The 24,526-nt window shown below is 34.2% G+C and overlaps 1 protein-coding gene across 1 annotated transcript in view; it reads left to right on the plus strand.

Moving 5' to 3' along the window:
- The first annotated feature begins 1,054 nt into the window (after positions 1–1,054).
- csf1rb (colony stimulating factor 1 receptor, b) overlaps positions 1,055–24,526 on the plus strand; it is a 37,178-nt gene continuing 13,706 nt past the window's right edge. The window contains exons 1-7 of the mRNA XM_076083291.1: positions 1,055–1,141; positions 7,177–7,452; positions 7,622–7,927; positions 8,030–8,166; positions 8,246–8,408; positions 8,498–8,891; positions 23,523–23,638. Of these exons, the coding sequence (XP_075939406.1) occupies positions 1,084–1,141; positions 7,177–7,452; positions 7,622–7,927; positions 8,030–8,166; positions 8,246–8,408; positions 8,498–8,891; positions 23,523–23,638 (1,450 nt within the window). The 5' untranslated portion in view covers positions 1,055–1,083. The remainder of the gene's footprint in view (positions 1,142–7,176; positions 7,453–7,621; positions 7,928–8,029; positions 8,167–8,245; positions 8,409–8,497; positions 8,892–23,522; positions 23,639–24,526) is intronic.

Consider the following 24,526-nt stretch of genomic DNA (forward strand, 5'->3'; position numbering starts at 1 on the left):
TGCAACTTTTCTTACTTCCTGTTGGGACAAAGAAGTTCACAAAAGTGCTGAATGTTAAAAAATGAATCCTGAAACTTCCTCATTTTCTCTGAAAGTTCAAACACATCAAGTTTGTTTCTCTCAAGTATTTAATGAACATCGAATGAAACAAAGTACATTTACTCAACTACTACACTTAAGTACTAATACCTCAGAGGTAAATATTGTATATTTTACCGTACTACACCTCATAAAAAGGTATTGTACTCTATTACATCTTAGAGGTAAATATTGTACTTTTATAAACTACATCTTAGTGGTAACTATTGTACTTTTATAAACTACATCTTAGAGGTAAATATTGTACTTTTATAAACTACATCTTAGTGGTAACTATTGTACTTTTATAAACTACATCTCAGAGGTAAATATTGTACTTTTATAAACTATATCTCAGAGGTAAATATTGTACTTTTATAAACTACATCTTATAGGTAACTATTGTACTTTTATAAACTACATCTTAGAGGTAAATATTGTACTTGTATATACTAAATCTTAGAGGTAAATATTGTACTTTTTCCTTCACTACAACTCAGAGGTAAATATTGTACTTGTATATACTAAATCTTAGAGGTAAATAATGTACTTTTTCCTTCACTACAACTCAGAGGTAAATATTGTATTTTTACAAACCACTTCTCAGAAGTAAATATTGTACTTTTATATACTACATCTCAGTGGTAAATATTGTACTTTTTAATGTACTACATCTTATCAGTAAATATTCTACTTTTATATATTATATCTTATCAGTAAATATTGTACTTTTATAAACTACATGTCAGAGTTAAATATTGTACTTTTAAATGTACTACATCTCAGAGGTAGATGTTGTACTTTATATTATACGACATCTTTTCATTTCCCTCCTGTCCAGTGAAAACCACGTATCTCCAGATATGTTGATGTTGCTTGGTGTGTGGGGGGCGGGGGTTTGTGGTAGAAGAGGGAGGAGCTTGGTGGGTGGCGTTATGTTGCTGAGAGGAAGTTGTCTCCTTCAGTTTGACTTGAAAAAGTCTGAAGAACAACAGAGAGAGAGAGATGAAAGTCTATTCTCTGCTGCTGTCGATCGCCCTCAGCTGCTGCTGCTCTGCTGAAGGTCAGAAAACGAAAAAGTCTTTATTAACTGTTTATTACACATCTACTAATGATTTATTAGTGGTTTATTATCTTGATAATGAAACATTATCTCTCAACAATATGATTCATGTTGGGTTTAAATGTTCTAATATCGATGTATACGTCCATTAATAAATACGTGATGTTAAACAATAACAGAAACAGAAATAATCTGTTTGTGTAAACAAAACAAACATAAACTGCTGTCAGCTATAACTCTGTATCTTTAATATTAATACATCATCATTTATAAACTTCTAATAACATTTTAACGCTCATACAATCCTCAATATTCCCTCAATTATTTTTACTGTAATAAACACTTAATGACTGTTTATTGAGGCCTATTAAATGTTTACTAGCATATAATAACTCTTCACACAGACTTTAAAGAACAAAATGTAAAATATTTATATTTATTATTATCATCATTATTATCATTGTTATCAATATTATCATCATTATTATCATTACTATAATCATTATTATTATCATCATTCGTATCATCATTAATATCATTATTATAATAATTATTATCATTAATATCATTATGATCATTACTATTATCATTCTGTAGATTTTAGGTTGTTTTATCAGCTGTTGGATGCAGAGAAGTATTTCAATGTTTTTGTTTGTGGAAACAGAAAAGTGTGGAAATGGTGATCAAAACAAATCAATAATCTGAAGTTGTCATTATTAATAAAGAGTTCTGAACTTGTGACCTTCTGACATCCAAACATGTTTCAAAAATACTTTTAATATTTGTTTACAAGTTGCTGAAAAAGATAATTAGATACACTACTACTATTACTACTACTACTACTTCTACCACTACAACTACTACTTATTCTACTACGACTACGACTACTACTACTTCTACTACAACTACTACTACTACTACTATACTTCTACTACTACTACTACTACTCTACCACTACTACTACTACTTCTTCTACTACGACTACTACTACTACTACTTCTACTACGACTACTACTACTACTACTACTACTTCTACCACTACTACTACTACTTCTACTACTACTACTACCAGCCCCGCTACTACAACTGCTACTACTAGTTCTGTTACTATGACTACATCCACTACTACTACTTATTGAAAGTCTACTGCTACTAGTACTACAACTACTACTACCCATAAGAGAGGTCAGTGGATGTAAACACATTGCCTTGGTAACCAGTTCCTTCACCACTCCCACCGTCGTCAACAAAGAAGAAGTGAGACGAGGAAGTGAGAGAAAGAGAGAGACCCTCACACACACACACACTCACACACGGGATAATGAGTGTGTCTTGTGGTCTCTGTAGAAAATGTGTTTCCTGACCCCCCCCCCCCCCCCCCCCCCCCCTCACACACACACACACACACACAAAACCTCTGAACTGGACTTTAAAATGACGAAACTCTAGCAAACTATTATGTGAGAATCTGTTGAAAAACTAACTAATCAATCAAAAGGACGTCATACTACTACCATATACTAATACTATATATTTAAATATATATAAATATATATATATATATTTATATATATATAAATATACAGCAGCTCATATGTTGTGTTCACTGACCCTGCAGAGAAATTACCTTCACATCATGTGTTTTGTGTATAGTTTCTCTTTAATAAATATACAGCAGTACTTTTCACATATTTAACCCATTAATAATCATTTAATAATAATTAAGTCCTGCTGTGAAACATTGAGCTGTGAGTCACAAATGAAACTCTGAAGTTACACAACTTCTCCTTTGTGATGTTGTTTAAAGGATCTGTCTGATTAAGGAAGAGGTTTTACTTCTGATCCTGTTTTTATGCTTCAGAGCTTCGGCTCATTAAAAAGGTTCAACCTCAACATTGATGGACCGACTTAATGTCACCTGGTAGACCTTAGTGTCACCTGGAACACCTTAATATCACCTGGAACACCTTAATGTCGCCTGGACCAACTTAGTGTTACCTGGAACATGTTAATATCACATGGAACATCTTAGTGTTACCTGGAACATCTTAGTGTCATGTGAAAAACCTTAATGTCACCTGGAACACCTTATGATACCTGGACCAGCTTCATGTTACCTGGACCAGCTTCATTTTACCTGGACCAACTTCAACTTATCTGGACCAGTTTCATTTTACCTGGACCAACTTCAACTTATCTGCACCAACTTCATGTTACCTGGACCAACTTCAACTGACCTGGACCAACTTCATCTGACCTGCACCAGCTTCAATTTACCTGGACCATGTCACCTGGCTACCTACATGTCACCTGGACCAGCTAAACGTCACTTTGACAAACTTCATGTCACCTGGATCTACTACAAGTCACCTGAACCAACTTCAGGTCACCTGGATGGGCTTAAAGCCACCTGGACCATGAAACCAGGATTGACTTCAAGTCCCATATGCTGCATATCATGAAACCTGAACCGAATCATGTCACCTGTACCAGCTTCATGTCACCTGGACCGACTGCATGTTACCTGGACCAGCTTGGACCAGATGACTTGAAGGTGAACCCAACCCAGATGATTTTTTCAGGTGATGTTCAGGTGATGTTCAGGTGGTATTTATTAACTCAGGCCTGCTGTGCCAGGACAAATGGTTACGCTTCCTTTTAGTGTGAAACAAGCTTAAAATAATAAAACGTGGCTGCAGTGTTTGTCAACCATTGGCTGAGACACCTGTCAATCAAAGCAAACACACCTTTAACTCTCTTGAACTCTAAATTTACGGACCTTTATTCTGAAAATCAGTGAAAGCTGTAGGTGTCGAGTAAGAACTGAAGTTCTGACTTCAGTCGTCTTCACTGCAGGTGATCACCATGACAACCCGCCTGCTGCCATGACGATGGGCGCCGCCCAGTCACCCGTCCAATTGGACGACGCCCCGCCCACCCGGCTGTTGGAGCTGGTCCAGGATCAGCAGCTGGACGCTCTGTGGAGGAAGGAGGTCCTGGATCTCCTCACACAGCTGGTCCTGGTCCAGAAAGAGGCCGCCAGGGGCCAGGTCCAAGTGGTGCAACTGCTCGGCACTCTGGGAACTCAGGTGGGTCTACTTTAGGTTAGTTTAAATTGAGATAAAGTTTAGTTCATCTCAGGTTTAGTTCATACCAGGTTTAGTTAAGGTTTAATCTGGTTTATCTCAGGTTTAGTTTATTTTAGATGAGGTTTAGTTAAGATTACTTTAGTTTTAGTTTCGATAACGTTTAGTTAATCTCAGGTTGCAATAGGATTTAGTTTATCTCAGATTTAGTTGAAGTTTAGAGAAGGTTTAGTCTAATTTATCTTGGGTTTAGTTTAGATAAGGTTTAGTTATGTATAGCCCAGGTTTAGTTTGGACAATGTTTAGTGTAGTTTATCTCAGTTTTAGTACATCTCAGGTTTAGCTTTTTACCTCAGGTTTAGATTAGATAATGTTTATTTTAATTTATCACAGGTTTATTTTAGGTACGATTTTCTTCAGATTATCTCTGGTTTAATTGAGTTTATCTCAGGATTAGTTTAGATAAGGTTTAGTTTATCACAGGTTTAGTTTAGTTGAGTTTAGATAAAGTTAGATAGGATTATTTTAGCTGTGTCCCATGTCAGATACATAAAGTCTGGATCCAGACTTAATACATCTGGTCTAATCTGATCTGATCTAAAGAAATATTCTAATAATCAACCTGAACTGTTCCAAGATCACATATTTACTATCTCGACATCTAGTCTGATCCAGTTTAACTAATCTAACCTAAACTAATCTGTCCTCAGGGTTCACAGCAGATCCAGGATCTGCAGAATTTGGCTCGTCACCAGAGTCTGCTGGTTGAAAACCACCAAGCTTTACTTCTGCAGACGTCACGCATCGCCACCCATCTGCAGGAGATCACCAAGAAACCTGCTGCCAGCCAATGAGTGCCTCTGATTCTCCAAAAGCAGCCAATGAGATCCAGCTAACCAGTTAACATCTAACCTTTTAATCAATACTAATTATTTATAGTATGCTGATAGATTTAAACACAAAAACACATTTATAATATTTTTTTCTTAGATCAAGAATCAGAGAATTGTTTAAATATAAAAACATGTTTCATTAAATCAACAGCTTGGGTTGGAACTTCTTTTTTTGTTGTGATTTCACTCGTATTTCCTGTTCCATCTTTAAAAAAATAAAGTAGTTTTATCCTCCATCGAGTGGTTGTGTTTCTGTGTATTCAAGTATATTATATTATATATTATGATTATTATTGTTGTTACTGTGGTGTTCCTCAAGGTTCTGTCCTGGTCCGATGTGGTTCTCTCTCTACATGCTTGGGCAGAAATGTAATGATGAGTCATTTTAAACATATCTTCTACCATTATTATGGAGACGATATTCAATTATACATTAAGTTTAAGGCTCGAAATGTTGAAGAAAATGCCTCAACTCCATAAAGAATAGGATGTCAGATCATTTTCTAGAGCTGAAGTTCTTATTAAAGTTAAAGTAAAGTTGTGAATTCAAACAAAAGCACTTAGTTAGGTTTAAGAAGAACAACCTGGTTCGGCTTAAAGTAAGTAAACTAAGTAAAATGTAAACAACGTAACATAAAACACGTCATAAACATCACGAACAAAACCTCTAAATAACTCAACACTTTGGGACACTAAAATTATTCATGTTTTATTTATTATTATTAGTGCTGGGCAAGTTAACGCGTTAATTTCGCGTTAACGCATTCATTAATTAACGCCGACAATTATTTTATCATGCGTTAACGCATTTTTTAAATTTATTATAATACATTTTATTTTATTTTATTTTTTTATTGAAAGACAAGAGACAATACATATACATAACAACAAGATGATGACAAGAATAGTGGGATAAAAGCCAGCAAACATCCTATAGTGTGTGTGTGTGTGTGTGTGTGTGTGTGTGAACGTGTGTGTGTGTATGTCCTTGAGCCTTTTGAGATGGGAAAAAAAAAAAATAATAATAATAATTAAAAAACAACAAAAAAAAACAGGTAAGTATTTTAAATTTATTATTATTGTAACAGACTGTCTCATGTTTATCGTTTTGTATTGGAGATGATATGTCCCTTCAGGGCTGCCGTAGAGAAAAGGCGACTTCCGCTTCTGGTCGAGGGGGGGAGGGGGCAGAAATAAAGAGAGAAGCTGCACCAGCTGTTGCTCTCCCTGGAGACTACTGGACATCGCTGCGGTAAAGTCAGCAGACACTCAGATCTCAGTGGTCAACTCAGCAGACATTTACACTTTACTACACCTATATCCTGAAATTCACCGTAAACGCATTTAAACGGCGCAGATCAGGAGCGATCGAAGGACTTTGAAAGTTAGCAGAAACATTAATGTGAGACAACATCCGGTTTCTTTAGACGAACATCCGGTTTTCAGAATAAGATGCCAACAAAGTATGAATTATATTCACATTAAGTATAAAACATGCTACCTGCATCTCGTGAACCAAATGTTATTGCCCTTTAGTTGATATAGCAGTACTTTTAAAATAAAAGTGCGCAATACACTACTTTTGAATTCATTATTGAACTTTACCATAACAATGAGATTAATCGCAAAAAATTCATGCGATTAATCGCGATTAAATATTTTAATCGTTGCCCAGCACTAATTATTATTATTATTATTAATATACTTTTTAGCTGCTAAATTGTCCAACACATTCACCAGCTGGTCTCTAACCGTGTCTTTGTGCTGTAAAGTTTACCTGAACAGGTAGTCTAGTGGAGGTTCACCTTTATGCTAATTTCCTCTGACATGTAGTCGCGAGGAACCTGGAGAGAAAAAATCAAATGCTTTTGTTCCAGAAGCTCGACTCTGTAAAAGCTCCTCAAACTAAAGAGAGAAAAGTTTATCAGAGCCATAAACAACACCACATGTGGGCGTGGTCATACCAAGTGGGCGTGGTCACCACATGTGGGCGTGGTCATGTGGTGTTTTTGTTTTGAGTTGCTGTTAAACTGATGTTACTGTTTGTTTGTTCCAGACGATCCGGATCCTCCGTCGATCCATCTGAACTCCATCTTCCAGCCAAACCAAACCGAGGTTCCTCTGACCGCCGGCTCTGCCTTCAACCTCAGCTGTCATGGCACCGGTTCGGTCCGTTGGACCAGCACCGCGCTCAATCTCCTCTACTGGGACAGACTGCCGAACCCAGTGGAGGTCAGGAAGTCACACCCCAGACACACTGGAACCTACAGCTGTGGGTACACCAACCAGAGCCTGAAACACCTGGACACCTGGATACACCTGTATTTCACAGGTAAGATCAGCTGAGGTCACGCCCCCCGGGGCTGGATCCAAACAAGTCCTCTTAGTCTTCAAAGTATTGAGCTGGAGTCAGATTTCATAGACTTGTCGAGACTCTTTTTTGTAGCATTCATCATCTGTTAAAAATGACCTCGGTATCCCACAATGCATCTCTCTCACAGACCCAGATGACACCTCCAGTGTGTTCGTCACACCTCGCGCCAGCCCTTCTCTCAAGGAGGGCCAGGACTTCCTGTTCAGGTGTCTGCTCACCGACCCGTCTGTCACCGACCTCAGCCTCCAATCGGCAGACACCCCCGGGGCCATGGGGCGGGGCCTGCCCCAGGGCATGAACGTGACGTTTGACCCTAAGAAAGGAGCCCTGGTCCAAGACCTGCAGACGTCGTTCAGAGGACGATACGTTTGTTCCGGCTGGAAGGACGGAAAGCAGTTCAGATCCACATCTGTCAACCTGGTGGTGGTGTCCAGTAAGACCTGTCTGTCTTCTGCCATCTGATTTACATTTCTAGCTGTCTGTCCCCCAATGACCTCTCTGTCTACCTCGTATCTGTCTGCCTGTCTGTCTGCAGGGCTACGTCATCCTCCCTCCCTGTCCGTCAGTCAGCATCACTCGGTGCGTCTGGAAGGAGAGACCTTTGAGGTCACCTGTCTGACCAGTAACCCCAACCATTTCTACAACGTCACCTGGAACCACCCGAACACAAAGGTCAGACGTCACCTGCTCGTCTTCACCCACGACAGACTTTCTGTTTTTTATATTCATCGGTTCTTTGGTTTCCTTCCAGACGCATAATGTCAATGCCAGCTATCGCTATATCAACCGCCGCCTGTACATCAACAGCACCGTTAGGGTCTCATCTGTCAGTCGGACTCACGGTGGCACCTACACCTGTACCGCTGTCAACGAGGCGGGGGCCGCCACGGACACCACACAGCTCAGGGTTCTGGGTAAGAGAATCTATCAAATGAGCCTATAAGCATAATGATGGAGAGACTTAATATTAACTGTCTCTCCTCTTCATCGTCTTCCTCACCAGACCGTGCCTACCTGAGGATCTACCTGCAGCCGATGCATCAAGCTAACGCTAATGCTAAGACCATAGAGGTCAATGACAGCCTGGGTGCTAATGTTAGCAGCATGCTAACGGAGGTGCAAGGAGAGCTAGAAGCTAACGTTAGCAGCGGTACCCTCGAAGTGAATGGAAAAATTCTTGCTAACTTTAGCACCAATCAACTGGATGTGAATGGGGCTAGCGGTGCTAATGTTAGCGGCGGTAGCACGGTGGAGGTGTACGAAGGTCGAGATGTGACGTTGACCTTTGTGATCGAAGCGTATCCTCCAATCAGGAGCCAGTGCTGGACGACGACGACACACGTCAATAATAACAACTATACGGTGTACCAGGAGCGCTACGCTCCTAACGGCTACAGGTTAGCATGCTAACAAACACACGCTAGCATTCTCACATTTGTAGACCTGCTGCACCACCATGAGGAGGTGCTGTTGATATGAAGTTCTATTGTTATAGGTTATTAGTTATATAGATATATATTGTTGGTGTTGTTCATATGAAGGTCTATTGTTAGTGTTGTTCATATGAAGGTCTATTGTTATAGGTTATTAGTTTTATAGATATATATTGTTGGTGTTGTTCATATGAAGGCCTATTGTCAGTGTTGTTCATATGAAGGTCTATTGTTAGTGTTTGTAGTGACCGTTGCTTCCCAATAAAAAGTCACTACGGTTGCTGAAATGTTTGTTCTGACGCGTGCCATAAATAACAAAGTCCATTTTCCAATATAGGCATTTTATTTCTCACATAATCAGAGTTCCACCACTTTCTCTTCAGTTATGCATTTTCTCCATAAACCAATAAATCATAACATTTACATTCGTTAAATGTGCACGGTCAAAAACTGTTTGCTTCTGCCTATTAGCAACAACCTGTGTCCAAAGACCCCACTGATTATATTACCTGTGCCCTGATTCACACCGGCACTACGCCCCCGTGTGGTGGGAGGTTGTACAAAAACAAAAACAACAAAATGGCTCTTACAGTGTTGTTCATATGAAGGTCTATTGTTAGTGTTGTTCATATGAAGGTCTATTGTTATAGGTTATTAGTTTTATAGATATATATTGTTGGTGTTCATATGAAGGTCTATTGTTATAGGTTATTAGTTTTATAGATATATATTGTTGGTGTTGTTCATATGAAGGTCTATTGTTGGTGTTGTTCATATGAAGGTCTATTGTTAGTGTTGTTCATATGAAGGTATATTGTTAGTGTTGTTCATATGAAGGTCTATTGTTGTAGGTTATTAGTTTTATAGATATATATTGTTGGTGTTGTTCATATGAAGGTCTATTGTTAGTGTTGTTCATATGAAGGTCTATTGTTGTAGGTTATTCGTTTTATAGATATACAGTGCATCCGGAAAGTATTCACAGCGCTTCACTTTTTCCACATTTTGTTATGTTACAGCCTTATTCCAAAATGGATTAAATTCATTATTTTCCTCAACATTCTACACATAACAACCCATAATGACAAAGTGGGTTGTCATGAAGAGAGGAGAACCTTCCAGAAGGACAACCATCTCTGCAGCACTCCACAAATCAGGCCTGTTTGGTAGAGTGGCCAGACGGAAGCCACTCCTCAGTAAAAAGCACATGACAGCCCGCCTGGAGTTTGCAAAAAGGCACCTGAAGGACTCTCAGACCATGAGAAACAAAATTCTCTGGTCTGATGAAACAAAGATTGAACTCTTTGGCCTGAATGCTAAGCGTCATGTCTGGAGGAAACCAGGCACTGCTTATCACCTGGCCAATACCATCCCTACAGTGAAGCATGGTGGTGGCAGCATCATGCTGTGGGGATTTTTTCAGCGGGAGGAACTGGGAGACTAGTCAGGATTGAGGGAAAGATGAATGCAGCAATGTACAGAGACGTCCTCGATGAAAACATGCTCCAGAGCGCTCTGGACCTCAGACTGGGGCGACGGTTCATCTTCCAACAGGACAACGACCCGAAGCACACAGCCAAGATAACAAAGGAGTGGCTTCGGGACAACTCTGTGAATGTCCTTGAGTGGCCCAGCCAGAGCCCTGACTTGAACCCGATTGAACATCTCTGGAGAGATCTGAAAATGGCTGTGCACCGACGCTCCCCATCCAACCTGATGGAACTTGAGAGGTTCTGCGAAGAAGAATGGGAGAAACTGCCCAGAAATAGGTGTGCCAAGCTTGTGGAATCATACCCAAGAAGACTTGAGGCTGTAATTGCTGCCAAAGGTGCTTCAACAAAGTATTGAGCAAAGGCTGTGAATACTTATGTACATGTTATGTTTTCGTTCTTTATTTTTGATAGATTTGCAAAAATTAGCAAAAAACAGTTTTCACTTTGTCATTATGGGTTGTTGTGTATAGAATGTTGAGGAAAATAATGAATTTAATCCATTTTGGAATAAGGCTGTAACATAACAAAATGTGGAAAAAGTGAAGCGCTGTGAATACTTTCCAGATGCACTGTACATTGTTGGTGTTGTTCATATGAAGGTCTATTGTTAGTGTTGTTCATATGAAGGTCTATTGTTGTAGGTTATTAGTTTTATAGATATATATTGTTGGTGTTGTTCATATGAAGGTCTATTGTTAGTGTTGTTCATATGAAGGTATATTGTTAGTGTTGTTCATATGAAGGTCTATTGTTGTAGGTTATTAGTTTTATAGATATATATTGTTGGTGTTGTTCATATGAAGGTCTATTGTTAGTGTTGTTCATATGAAGGTCTATTGTTGTAGGTTATTAGTTTTATAGATATATACTGTTGGTGTTGTTCATATGAAGGTCCATTGTTGTAGGCTATTAGTTTTATAGATATACATTGTTGGTGTTGTTCATATGAAGGTCTATTGTTAGTGTTGTTCATATGAAGGTCTATTGTTGTAGGTTATTAGTTTTATAGATATATATTGTTGGTGTTGTTCATATGAAGGTATATTGTTGTAGGTTATTCGTTGTATAGATATACATTGTTGGTGTTGTTCATATGAAGGTCTATTGTTAGTGTTGTTCATATGAAGGTCTATTGTTGTAGGTTATTAGTTTTATAGATATATATTGTTGGTGTTGTTCATATGAAGGTCTATTGTTAGTGTTGTTCATATGAAGGTCTATTGTTGTAGGTTATTAGTTTTATAGATATATATTGTTGGTGTTGTTCATATGAAGGTCTATTGTTAGTGTTGTTCATATGAAGGTCTATTGTTGTAGGTTATTAGTTTTATAGATATATACTGTTGGTGTTGTTCATATGAAGGTCCATTGTTGTAGGCTATTAGTTTTATAGATATACATTGTTGGTGTTGTTCATATGAAGGTCTATTGTTAGTGTTGTTCATATGAAGGTCTATTGTTGTAGGTTATTAGTTTTATAGATATATATTGTTGGTGTTGTTCATATGAAGGTCTATTGTTGTAGGTTATTCGTTGTATAGATATACATTGTTGGTGTTGTTCATATGAAGGTCTATTGTTAGTGTTGTTCATATGAAGGTCTATTGTTGTAGGTTATTAGTTTTATAGATATATATTGTTGGTGTTGTTCATATGAAGGTCTATTGTTAGTGTTGTTCATATGAAGGTCTATTGTTGTAGGTTATTAGTTTTATAGATATATATTGTTGGTGTTGTTCATATGAAGGTCTATTGTTAGTGTTGTTCATATGAAGGTCTATTGTTGTAGGTTATTCGTTTTATAGATATATACTGTTGGTGTTGTTCATATGAAGGTCCATTGTAGTAGGCTATTCGTTTTATAGATATACATTGTTGGTGTTGTTCATATGAAGGTCTATTGTTAGTGTTGTTCATATGAAGGTCTATTGTTGTAGGTTATTAGTTTTATAGATCTATATTGTTGGTGTTGTTCATATGAAGGTCTATTGTTATAGGTTATTCGTTTTATAGATATATATTGTTGGTGTTGTTCATATGAAGGTCTATTATTAGTGTTGTTCATATGAAGGTATATTGTTAGTGTTGTTCATATGAAGGTCCATTGTTGTAGGCTATTAGTTTTATAGATATATATTGTTGGTGTTGTTCATATGAAGGTCTATTGTTAGTGTTGTTCATATGAAGGTCTATTGTTGTAGGTTATTAGTTTTATAGATATATATTGTTGGTGTTGTTCATATGAAGGTATATTGTTGTAGGTTATTCGTTGTATAGATATACATTGTTGGTGTTGTTCATATGAAGGTCTATTGTTAGTGTTGTTCATATGAAGGTCTATTGTTGTAGGTTATTAGTTTTATAGATATATATTGTTGGTGTTGTTCATATGAAGGTCTATTGTTAGTGTTGTTCATATGAAGGTCTATTGTTGTAGGTTATTAGTTTTATAGATATATATTGTTGGTGTTGTTCATATGAAGGTCTATTGTTAGTGTTGTTCATATGAAGGTCTATTGTTGTAGGTTATTAGTTTTATAGATATATATTGTTGGTGTTGTTCATATGAAGGTATATTGTTGTAGGTTATTCGTTGTATAGATATACATTGTTGGTGTTGTTCATATGAATGTCTATTGTTAGTGTTGTTCATATGAAGGTCTATTGTTGTAGGTTATTAGTTTTATAGATATATACTGTTGGTGTTGTTCATATGAAGGTCCATTGTAGTAGGCTATTCGTTTTATAGATATACATTGTTGGTGTTGTTCATATAAAGGTCTATTGTTAGTGTTGTTCATATGAAGGTCTATTGTTGTAGGTTATTAGTTTTATAGATCTATATTGTTGGTGTTGTTCATATGAAGGTCTATTGTTATAGGTTATTCGTTTTATAGATATATATTGTTGGTGTTGTTCATATGAAGGTCTATTGTTAGTGTTGTTCATATGAAGGTATATTGTTAGTGTTGTTCATATGAAGGTCTATTGTTGTAGGTTATTAGTTTTATAGATATATATTGTTGGTGTTGTTCATATGAAGGTCTATTGTTAGTGTTGTTCATATGAAGGTCTATTGTTGTAGGTTATTAGTTTTATAGATATATACTGTTGGTGTTGTTCATATGAAGGTCCATTGTTGTAGGCTATTAGTTTTATAGATATACATTGTTGGCGTTGTTCATATGAAGGTCTATTGTTAGTGTTGTTCATATGATGGTCTATTGTTGTAGGTTATTAGTTTTATAGATATATATTGTTGGTGTTGTTCATATGAAGGTATATTGTTGTAGGTTATTCGTTGTATAGATATACATTGTTGGTGTTGTTCATATGAAGGTCTATTGTTAGTGATGTTCATATGAAGGTCTATTGTTGTAGGTTATTAGTTTTATAGATATATATTGTTGGTGTTGTTCATATGAAGGTCTATTGTTAGTGTTGTTCATATGAAGGTCTATTGTTGTAGGTTATTAGTTTTATAGATATATATTGTTGGTGTTGTTCATATGAAGGTCTATTGTTAGTGTTGTTCATATGAAGGTCTATTGTTGTAGGTTATTAGTTTTATAGATATATACTGTTGGTGTTGTTCATATGAAGGTCCATTGTTGTAGGCTATTAGTTTTATAGATATACATTGTTGGTGTTGTTCATATGAAGGTCTATTGTTAGTGTTGTTCATATGAAGGTCTATTGTTGTAGGTTATTAGTTTTATAGATATATATTGTTGGTGTTGTTCATATGAAGGTATATTGTTGTAGGTTATTCGTTGTATAGATATACATTGTTGGTGTTGTTCATATGAAGGTCTATTGTTAGTGTTGTTCATATGAAGGTCTATTGTTGTAGGTTATTAGTTTTATAGATATATATTGTTGGTGTTCATATGAAGGTCTATTGTTAGTGTTGTTCATATGAAGGTCTATTGTTGTAGGTTATTCGTTTTATAGATATATACTGTTGGTGTTGTTCATATGAAGGTCCATTGTTGTAGGCTATTCGTTTTATAGATATACATTGTTGGTGTTGTTCATATGAAGGTCTATTGTTAGTGTTGTTCATATGAAGGTCTATTGTTGTAGGTTATTAGTTTTATAGATCTATATTGTTGGTGTTGTTCATATGAAGGTCTATTGTTATAGGTTATTAGTTTTATAGATAGATATTGTTGGTGTTGTTCATATGAAGGTCTATTGTTGGTGTTGTTCATATGAAGGTCTATTGTTGGTGTTGTTCATATGAAGGTCTATTGTTGTAGGTTATTCGTTTTATAGATATATATTGTTGGTGTTGTTCATATGAAGGTATATTGTTAGTGTTGTTCATCTGAAGGTCTATTGTTGTAGGTTATTAGTTTTATAGATATATACTGTTGGTGTTGTTCATATGAAGGTCCATTGTTGTAGGCTATTAGTTTTATAGATATACATTGTTGGTGTTGTTCATATGAAGGTCTATTGTTAGTGTTGTTCATATGAAGGTATATTGTTGTAGGTTATTAGTTTTATAGATATATATTGTTGGTGTTGTTCATATGAAGGTCTATTGTTAGTGTTGTTCATATGAAGATCTATTGTTGTAGGTTATTAGTTTTATAGATATATATTGTTGGTGTTGTTCATATGAAGGTCTATTGTTGTAGGTTATTAGTTTTATAGATATATATTGTTGGTGTTGTTCATATCAAGGTCTATTGTTAGTGTTGTTCATATGAAGGTCTATTGTTGTAGGTTATTCGTTTTATAGATATATATTGTTGGTGTTGTTCATATGAAGGTCTATTGTTAGTGTTGTTCATATGAAGGTCTATTGTTGTAGGTTATTAGTTTTATAGATATATACTGTTGGTGTTGTTCATATGAAGGTCCATTGTTGTAGGCTAGTCGTTTTATAGATATACATTGTTGGTGTTGTTCATATGAAGGTCTATTGTTAGTGTTGTTCATATGAAGGTCTATTGTTGTAGGTTATTCGTTTTATAGATATATATTGTTGGTGTTGTTCATATGAAGGTATATTGTTAGTGTTGTTCATCTGAAGGTCTATTGTTGTAGGTTATTAGTTTTATAGATATATACTGTTGGTGTTGTTCATATGAAGGTCCATTGTTGTAGGCTATTAGTTTTATAGATATACATTGTTGGTGTTGTTCATATGAAGGTCTATTGTTAGTGTTGTTCATATGAAGGTATATTGTTGTAGGTTATTAGTTTTATAGATATATATTGTTGGTGTTGTTCATATGAAGGTATATTGTTAGTGTTGTTCATCTGAAGGTCTATTGTTGTAGGTTATTAGTTTTATAGATATATACTGTTGGTGTTGTTCATATGAAGGTCCATTGTTGTAGGCTATTCGTTTTATAGATATACATTGTTGGTGTTGTTCATATGAAGGTCTATTGTTAGTGTTGTTCATATGAAGGTATATTGTTGTAGGTTATTAGTTTTATAGATATATATTGTTGGTGTTGTTCATATGAAGGTCTATTGTTAGTGTTGTTCATATGAAGATCTATTGTTGTAGGTTATTCGTTTTATAGATATATATTGTTTGTGTTGTTCATATGAAGGTCTATTGTTGTAGGTTATTAGTTTTATAGATATATATTGTTGGTGTTGTTCATATCAAGGTCTATTGTTAGTGTTGTTCATATGAAGGTCTATTGTTGTAGGTTATTCGTTTTATAGATATATATTGTTGGTATTGTTCATATGAAGGTCTATTGTTAGTGTTGTTCATATGAAGGTATATTGTTGTAGGTTATTAGTTTTATAGATATATATTGTTGGTGTTGTTCATATGAAGGTCTATTGTTAGTGTTGTTCATATGAAGATCTATTGTTTTAGGTTATTCGTTTTATAGATATATATTGTTTGTGTTGTTCATATGAAGGTCTATTGTTGTAGGTTATTAGTTTTATAGATATATATTGTTGGTGTTGTTCATATCAAGGTCTATTGTTAGTGTTGTTCATATGAAGGTCTATTGTTGTAGGTTATTCGTTTTATAGATATATATTGTTGGTATTGTTCATATGAAGGTCTATTGTTAGTGTTGTTCATATGAAGGTCTATTGTTGTAGGTTATTAGTTTTATAGATATATACTGTTGGTGTTGTTCATATGAAGGTCCATTGTTGTAGGTTATTCGTTTTATAGATATACATTGTTGGTGTTGTTCATATGAAGGTATATTGTTAGTGTTCATATGAAGGTCTATTGTTGTAGGTTATTAGTTTTATAGATATATATTGTTGGTGTTGTTCATATGAAGGTCTATTGTTAGTGTTGTTCATATGAAGGTCTATTGTTGTAGGTTATTAGTTTTATAGATATATACTGTTGGTGTTCATATGAAGGTCCATTGTTGGAGGCTATTCGTTTTATAGATATACATTGTTGGTGTTGTTCATATGAAGGTCTATTGTTGGTGTTGTTCATATGAAGGTATATTGTTGTAGGTTATTAGTTTTATAGATATATACTGTTGGTGTTGTTCATATGAAGGTCCATTGTTGTAGGCTATTAGTTTTATAGATATACATTGTTGGTGTTGTTCATATGAAGGTCTATTGTTAGTGTTGTTCATATGAAGGTCTATTGTTGTAGGTTATTAGTTTTATAGATATATATTGTTGGTGTTGTTCATATGAAGGTATATTGTAGTAGGTTATTCGTTGTATAGATATACATTGTTGGTGTTGTTCATATGAAGGTCTATTGTTAGTGTTGTTCATATGAAGGTCTATTGTTGTAGGTTATTAGTTTTATAGATATATATTGTTGGTGTTGTTCATATGAAGGTCTATTGTTAGTGTTGTTCATATGAAGGTCTATTGTTGTAGGTTATTAGTTTTATAGATATATATTGTTGGTGTTGTTCATATGAAGGTCTATTGTTAGTGTTGTTCATATGAAGGTCTATTGTTGTAGGTTATTATTTTTATAGATATATACTGTTGGTGTTGTTCATATGAAGGTCCATTGTTGTAGGCTATTAGTTTTATAGATATACATTGTTGGTGTTGTTCATATGAAGGTCTATTGTTAGTGTTGTTCATATGAAGGTCTATTGTTGTAGGTTATTAGTTTTATAGATATATATTGTTGGTGTTGTTCATATGAAGGTATATTGTTGTAGGTTATTCGTTGTATAGATATACATTGTTGGTGTTGTTCATATGAAGGTCTATTGTTAGTGTTGTTCATATGAAGGTCTATTGTTGTAGGTTATTAGTTTTATAGATATATATTGTTGGTGTTCATATGAAGGTCTATTGTTAGTGTTGTTCATATGAAGGTCTATTGTTGTAGGTTATTCGTTTTATATATATATACTGTTGGTGTTGTTCATATGAAGGTCCATTGTTGTAGGCTATTCGTTTTATAGATATACATTGTTGGTGTTGTTCATATGAAGGTCTATTGTTAGTGTTGTTCATATGAAGGTCTATTGTTGTAGGTTATTAGTTTTATAGATCTATATTGTTGGTGTTGTTCATATGAAGGTCTATTGTTATAGGTTATTAGTTTTATAGATATATATTGTTGGTGTTGTTCATATGAAGGTCTATTGTTGGTGTTGTTCATATGAAGGTATATTGTTAGTGTTGTTCATATGAAGGTCTATTGTTGTAGGTTATTCGTTTTATAGATATATATTGTTGGTGTTGTTCATATGAAGGTATATTGTTAGTGTTGTTCATCTGAAGGTCTATTGTTGTAGGTTATTAGTTCTATAGATATATACTGTTGGTGTTGTTCATATGAAGGTCCATTGTTGTAGGCTATTAGTTTTATAGATATACATTGTTGGTGTTGTTCATATGAAGGTCTATTGTTAGTGTTGTTCATATGAAGATCTATTGTTGTAGGTTATCAGTTTTATAGATATATATTGTTGGTGTTGTTCATATGAAGGTCTATTGTTGTAGGTTATTAGTTTTATAGATATATATTGTTGGTGTTGTTCATATCAAGGTATATTGTTAGTGTTGTTCATATGAAGGTCTATTGTTGTAGGTTATTCGTTTTATAGATATATATTGTTGGTGTTGTTCATATGAAGGTCTATTGTTAGTGTTGTTCATATGAAGGTCTATTGTTGTAGGTTATTAGTTTTATAGATATATACTGTTGGTGTTGTTCATATGAAGGTCCATTGTTGTAGGTTATTCGTTTTATAGATATACATTGTTGGTGTTGTTCATATGAAGGTATATTGTTAGTGTTGTTCATATGAAGGTATATTGTTGTAGGTTATTAGTTTTATAGATATATGTTGTTGGTGTTGTTCATATGAAGGTCTATTGTTAGTGTTGTTCATATGAAGGTCTATTGTTGTAGGTTATTAGTTTTATAGATATATACTGTTGGTGTTGTTCATATGAAGGTCTATTGGTGTAGGTTATTAGTTTTATAGATATATATTGTTGGTGTTGTTCATATGAAGGTCTATTGTTAGTGTTGTTCATATGAAGGTCTATTGTTGTAGGTTATTCGTTTTATAGATATATATTGTTGGTGTTGTTCATATGAAGGTCTATTGTTAGTGTTGTTCATATGAAGGTCTATTGTTGTAGGTTATTAGTTTTATAGATATATACTGTTGGTGTTGTTCATATGAAGGTCCATTGTTGTAGGCTAGTCGTTTTATAGATATACATTGTTGGTGTTGTTCATATGAAGGTCTATTGTTAGTGTTGTTCATATGAAGGTCTATTGTTGTAGGTTATTAGTTTTATAGATATATATTGTTGGTGTTGTTCATATGAAGGTCTATTGTTATAGGTTATTAGTTTTATAGATATATATTGTTGGTGTTGTTCATATGAAGGTCTATTGTTGGTGTTGTTCATATGAAGGTCTATTGTTAGTGTTGTTCATATGAAGGTCTATTGTTGTAGGTTATTAGTTTTATAGATATATATTGTTGGTGTTGTTCATATGAAGGTATATTGTTAGTGTTGTTCATATGAAGGTCTATTGTTGTAGGTTATTAGTTTTATAGATATATACTGTTGGTGTTGTTCATATGAAGGTCCATTGTTGTAGGCTATTAGTTTTATAGATATACATTGTTGGTGTTGTTAATATGAAGGTCTATTGTTAGTGTTGTTCATATGAAGGTCTATTGTTGTAGGTTATTCGTTTTATAGATATATATTGTTGGTGTTGTTCATATGAAGGTATATTGTTAGTGTTGTTCATCTGAAGGTCTATTGTTGTAGGTTATTAGTTTTATAGATATATACTGTTGGTGTTGTTCATATGAAGGTCCATTGTTGTAGGCTATTAGTTTTATAGATATACATTGTTGGTGTTGTTCATATGAAGGTCTATTGTTAGTGTTGTTCATATGAAGGTATATTGTTGTAGGTTATTAGTTTTACAGATATATATTGTTGGTGTTGTTCATATGAAGGTATATTGTTAGTGTTGTTCATCTGAAGGTCTATTGTTGTAGGTTATTAGTTTTATAGATATATACTGTTGGTGTTGTTCATATGAAGGTCCATTGTTGTAGGCTATTAGTTTTATAGATATACATTGTTGGTGTTGTTCATATGAAGGTCTATTGTTAGTGTTGTTCATATGAAGATCTATTGTTGTAGGTTATTAGTTTTATAGATATATATTGTTGGTGTTGTTCATATGAAGGTCTATTGTTGTAGGTTATTAGTTTTATAGATATATATTGTTGGTGTTGTTCATATCAAGGTCTATTGTTAGTGTTGTTCATATGAAGGTCTATTGTTGTAGGTTATTCGTTTTATAGATATATATTGTTGGTGTTGTTCATATGAAGGTCTATTGTTAGTGTTGTTCATATGAAGGTCTATTGTTGTAGGTTATTAGTTTTATAGATATATACTGTTGGTGTTGTTCATATGAAGGTCCATTGTTGTAGGTTATTCGTTTTATAGATATACATTGTTGGTGTTGTTCATATGAAGGTATATTGTTAGTGTTGTTCATATGAAGGTATATTGTTGTAGGTTATTAGTTTTATAGATATATGTTGTTGGTGTTGTTCATATGAAGGTCTATTGTTAGTGTTGTTCATATGAAGGTCTATTGTTGTAGGTTATTAGTTTTATAGATATATACTGTTGGTGTTGTTCATATGAAGGTCTATTGTTGTAGGTTATTAGTTTTATAGATATATATTGTTGGTGTTGTTCATATGAAGGTCTATTGTTAGTGTTGTTCATATGAAGGTCTATTGTTGTAGGTTATTCGTTTTATAGATATATATTGTTGGTGTTGTTCATATGAAGGTCTATTGTTAGTGTTGTTCATATGAAGGTCTATTGTTGTAGGTTATTAGTTTTATAGATATATACTGTTGGTGTTGTTCATATGAAGGTCCATTGTTGTAGGCTAGTCGTTTTATAGATATACATTGTTGGTGTTGTTCATATGAAGGTCTATTGTTAGTGTTGTTCATATGAAGGTATATTGTTGTAGGTTATTAGTTTTATAGATATATATTGTTGGTGTTGTTCATATGAAGGTCTATTGTTATAGGTTATTAGTTTTATAGATATATATTGTTGGTGTTGTTCATATGAAGGTCTATTGTTGGTGTTGTTCATATGAAGGTCTATTATTAGTGTTGTTCATATGAAGGTCTATTGTTGTAGGTTATTAGTTTTATAGATATATACTGTTGGTGTTGTTCATATGAAGGTCCATTGTTGTAGGCTATTAGTTTTATAGATATACATTGTTGGTGTTGTTAATATGAAGGTCTATTGTTGGTGTTGTTCATATGAAGGTCTATTGTTAGTGTTGTTCATATGAAGGTCTATTGTTGTAGGTTATTAGTTTTATAGATATATATTGTTGGTGTTCATATGAAGGTCTATTGTTATAGGTTATTAGTTTTATAGATATATATTGTTGGTGTTGTTCATATGAAGGTCTATTGTTGGTGTTGTTCATATGAAGGTCTATTGTTAGTGTTGTTCATATGAAGGTCTATTGTTGTAGGTTATTAGTTTTATAGATATATATTGTTGGTGTTGTTCATATGAAGGTATATTGTTAGTGTTGTTCATATGAAGGTCTATTGTTGTAGGTTATTAGTTTTATAGATATATACTGTTGGTGTTGTTCATATGAAGGTCCATTGTTGTAGGCTATTAGTTTTATAGATATACATTGTTGGTGTTGTTCATATGAAGGTCTATTGTTAGTGTTGTTCATATGAAGGTCTATTGTTGTAGGTTATTCGTTTTATAGATATATATTGTTGGTGTTGTTCATATGAAGGTATATTGTTAGTGTTGTTCATCTGAAGGTCTATTGTTGTAGGTTATTAGTTTTATAGATATATACTGTTGGTGTTGTTCATATGAAGGTCCATTGTTGTAGGCTATTAGTTTTATAGATATACATTGTTGGTGTTGTTCATATGAAGGTCTATTGTTAGTGTTGTTCATATGAAGGTATATTGTTGTAGGTTATTAGTTTTATAGATATATATTGTTGGTGTTGTTCATATGAAGGTCTATTGTTAGTGTTGTTCATATGAAGATCTATTGTTGTAGGTTATTAGTTTTATAGATATATATTGTTGGTGTTGTTCATATGAAGGTCTATTGTTGTAGGTTATTAGTTTTATAGATATATATTGTTGGTGTTGTTCATATCAAGGTCTATTGTTAGTGTTGTTCATATGAAGGTCTATTGTTGTAGGTTATTCGTTTTATAGATATATATTGTTGGTGTTGTTCATATGAAGGTATATTGTTAGTGTTGTTCATATGAAGGTCTATTGTTGTAGGTTATTAGTTTTATAGATATATACTGTTGGTGTTGTTCATATGAAGGTCCATTGTTGTAGGTTATTCGTTTTATAGATATACAATGTTGGTGTTGTTCATATGAAGGTATATTGTTAGTGTTGTTCATATGAAGGTCTATTGTTGTAGGTTATTAGTTTTATAGATATATGTTGTTGGTGTTGTTCATATGAAGGTCTATTGTTAGTGTTGTTCATATGAAGGTCTATTGTTGTAGGTTATTAGTTTTATAGATATATACTGTTGGTGTTGTTCATATGAAGGTCTATTGTTGTAGGTTATTAGTTTTATAGATATATATTGTTGGTGTTGTTCATATGAAGGTCTATTGTTAGTGTTGTTCATATGAAGGTCTATTGTTGTAGGTTATTCGTTTTATAGATATATATTGTTGGTGTTGTTCATATGAAGGTCTATTGTTAGTGTTGTTCATATGAAGGTCTATTGTTGTAGGTTATTAGTTTTATAGATATATACTGTTGGTGTTGTTCATATGAAGGTCCATTGTTGTAGGCTAGTCGTTTTATAGATATACATTGTTGGTGTTGTTCATATGAAGGTCTATTGTTAGTGTTGTTCATATGAAGGTCTATTGTTGTAGGTTATTAGTTTTATAGATATATATTGTTGGTGTTGTTCATATGAAGGTCTATTGTTGGTGTTGTTCATATGAAGGTCTATTGTTAGTGTTGTTCATATGAAGGTCTATTGTTGTAGGTTATTAGTTTTATAGATATATATTGTTGGTGTTGTTCATATGAAGGTATATTGTTAGTGTTGTTCATATGAAGGTCTATTGTTGTAGGTTATTAGTTTTATAGATATATACTGTTGGTGTTGTTCATATGAAGGTCCATTGTTGTAGGCTATTAGTTGTATAGATATACATTGTTGGTGTTGTTCATATGAAGGTCTATTGTTAGTGTTGTTCATATGAAGGTCTATTGTTGTAGGTTATTCGTTTTATAGATATATATTGTTGGTGTTGTTCATATGAAGATCTATTGTTGTAGGTTATTAGTTTTATAGATATATATTGTTGGTGTTGTTCATATGAAGGTCTATTGTTATAGGTTATTAGTTTTATAGATATATATTGTTGGTGTTGTTCATATGAAGGTCTATTGTTAGTGTTGTTCATATGAAGATCTATTGTTGTAGGTTATTAGTTTTATAGATATTTATTGTTGGTGTTGTTCATATGAAGGTCTATTGTTAGTGTTGTTCATATGAAGATCTATTGTTGTAGGTTATTAGTTTTATAGATATATTGTTGGGGTTGCAGGTCGGAGGCCAGCTTGTTGCTGCGGCGGATTCGTCAGGAGGATCGAGGTCGATACTCGTTCCACTTTGTTAACTCGTTCTTCAACGGCACGAAGAACATCGACCTCCGAATCTACCGTAAGAAGCCTTTCCCCCTCATCCTCATTCTCCTCTTCTTGTTCTTCTTGTTCTTCTTCCCTGATGCTGCAGCTTCCCCTTTTTCTTCTTCTGATTATCAAATGATCTCTAAGCTTTGACGACCTGTAAATCAGTTATGTTTTCTTATTTTATCAGTTATCTTTACTTCCTGTTTTATTTTGTGTTTCTTAGCTCTCCTCTCATTTCAGGTCACTTCACTTCCTGTCTTTATGTGTTTTCCCGCCACTGTGATTGTCTGCCCCGCCCCCTTATTGATCCCACCTGTCTCATCACCATCACCTGCCACAGTATTTAAACCCTGTGTTCGTCCTCTCTGTGAAGAGGTCCAGGGATTTCCTAGTGTCATGGTCCTGGTTTCTCTGATCTCGCCTGATTTGCCTGTTCTTCTTGGGTCGACTGTGGCTCAGTGGAAGAGCGGGTCGTCGGTTCAATCCCCGGCTCCACTAGTCCATGTCAATGTGTCCTTGAGCAAGACATTTAACCTTTAATTGCTCCCGTATGAATGTTGTATGAATGTTAGTTAGTCCTGATGGACAGGTGTCACCTTGAATAGTAGCTCCTCCCATCAGTGTATGAATGAGTGAATGATGACGTGTAGTGTTAAAGAGCTTTGAGTGGTCAGAAGACTAGAAATAGGAAACACAAGTACAATTATACAAGTACAGTTATACAAGTACAGTTTATTTACCGCCTACCCGTTTACTGAAGTACTGAAGTAAAGGCTTCGGGGTCTTGTTGTCTAGGTCAGAACTACTGAGTTCTGTTTTCTCTGTTGAGTCGTATTAAATAAAGTCAACTTTACTTTCATTCATCAAATTTTGTTCTTTATTTTAGACTTCTGTTGCTGTTTAAATCTTCTCATCAAAC

This window comes from Anarhichas minor, unplaced genomic scaffold (genome assembly GCF_050575085.1).
Source record: "Anarhichas minor isolate MPS153535 unplaced genomic scaffold, ASM5057508v1 ptg000126l, whole genome shotgun sequence".
Classification (NCBI taxonomy): Eukaryota; Metazoa; Chordata; class Actinopteri; order Perciformes; family Anarhichadidae; genus Anarhichas; species Anarhichas minor.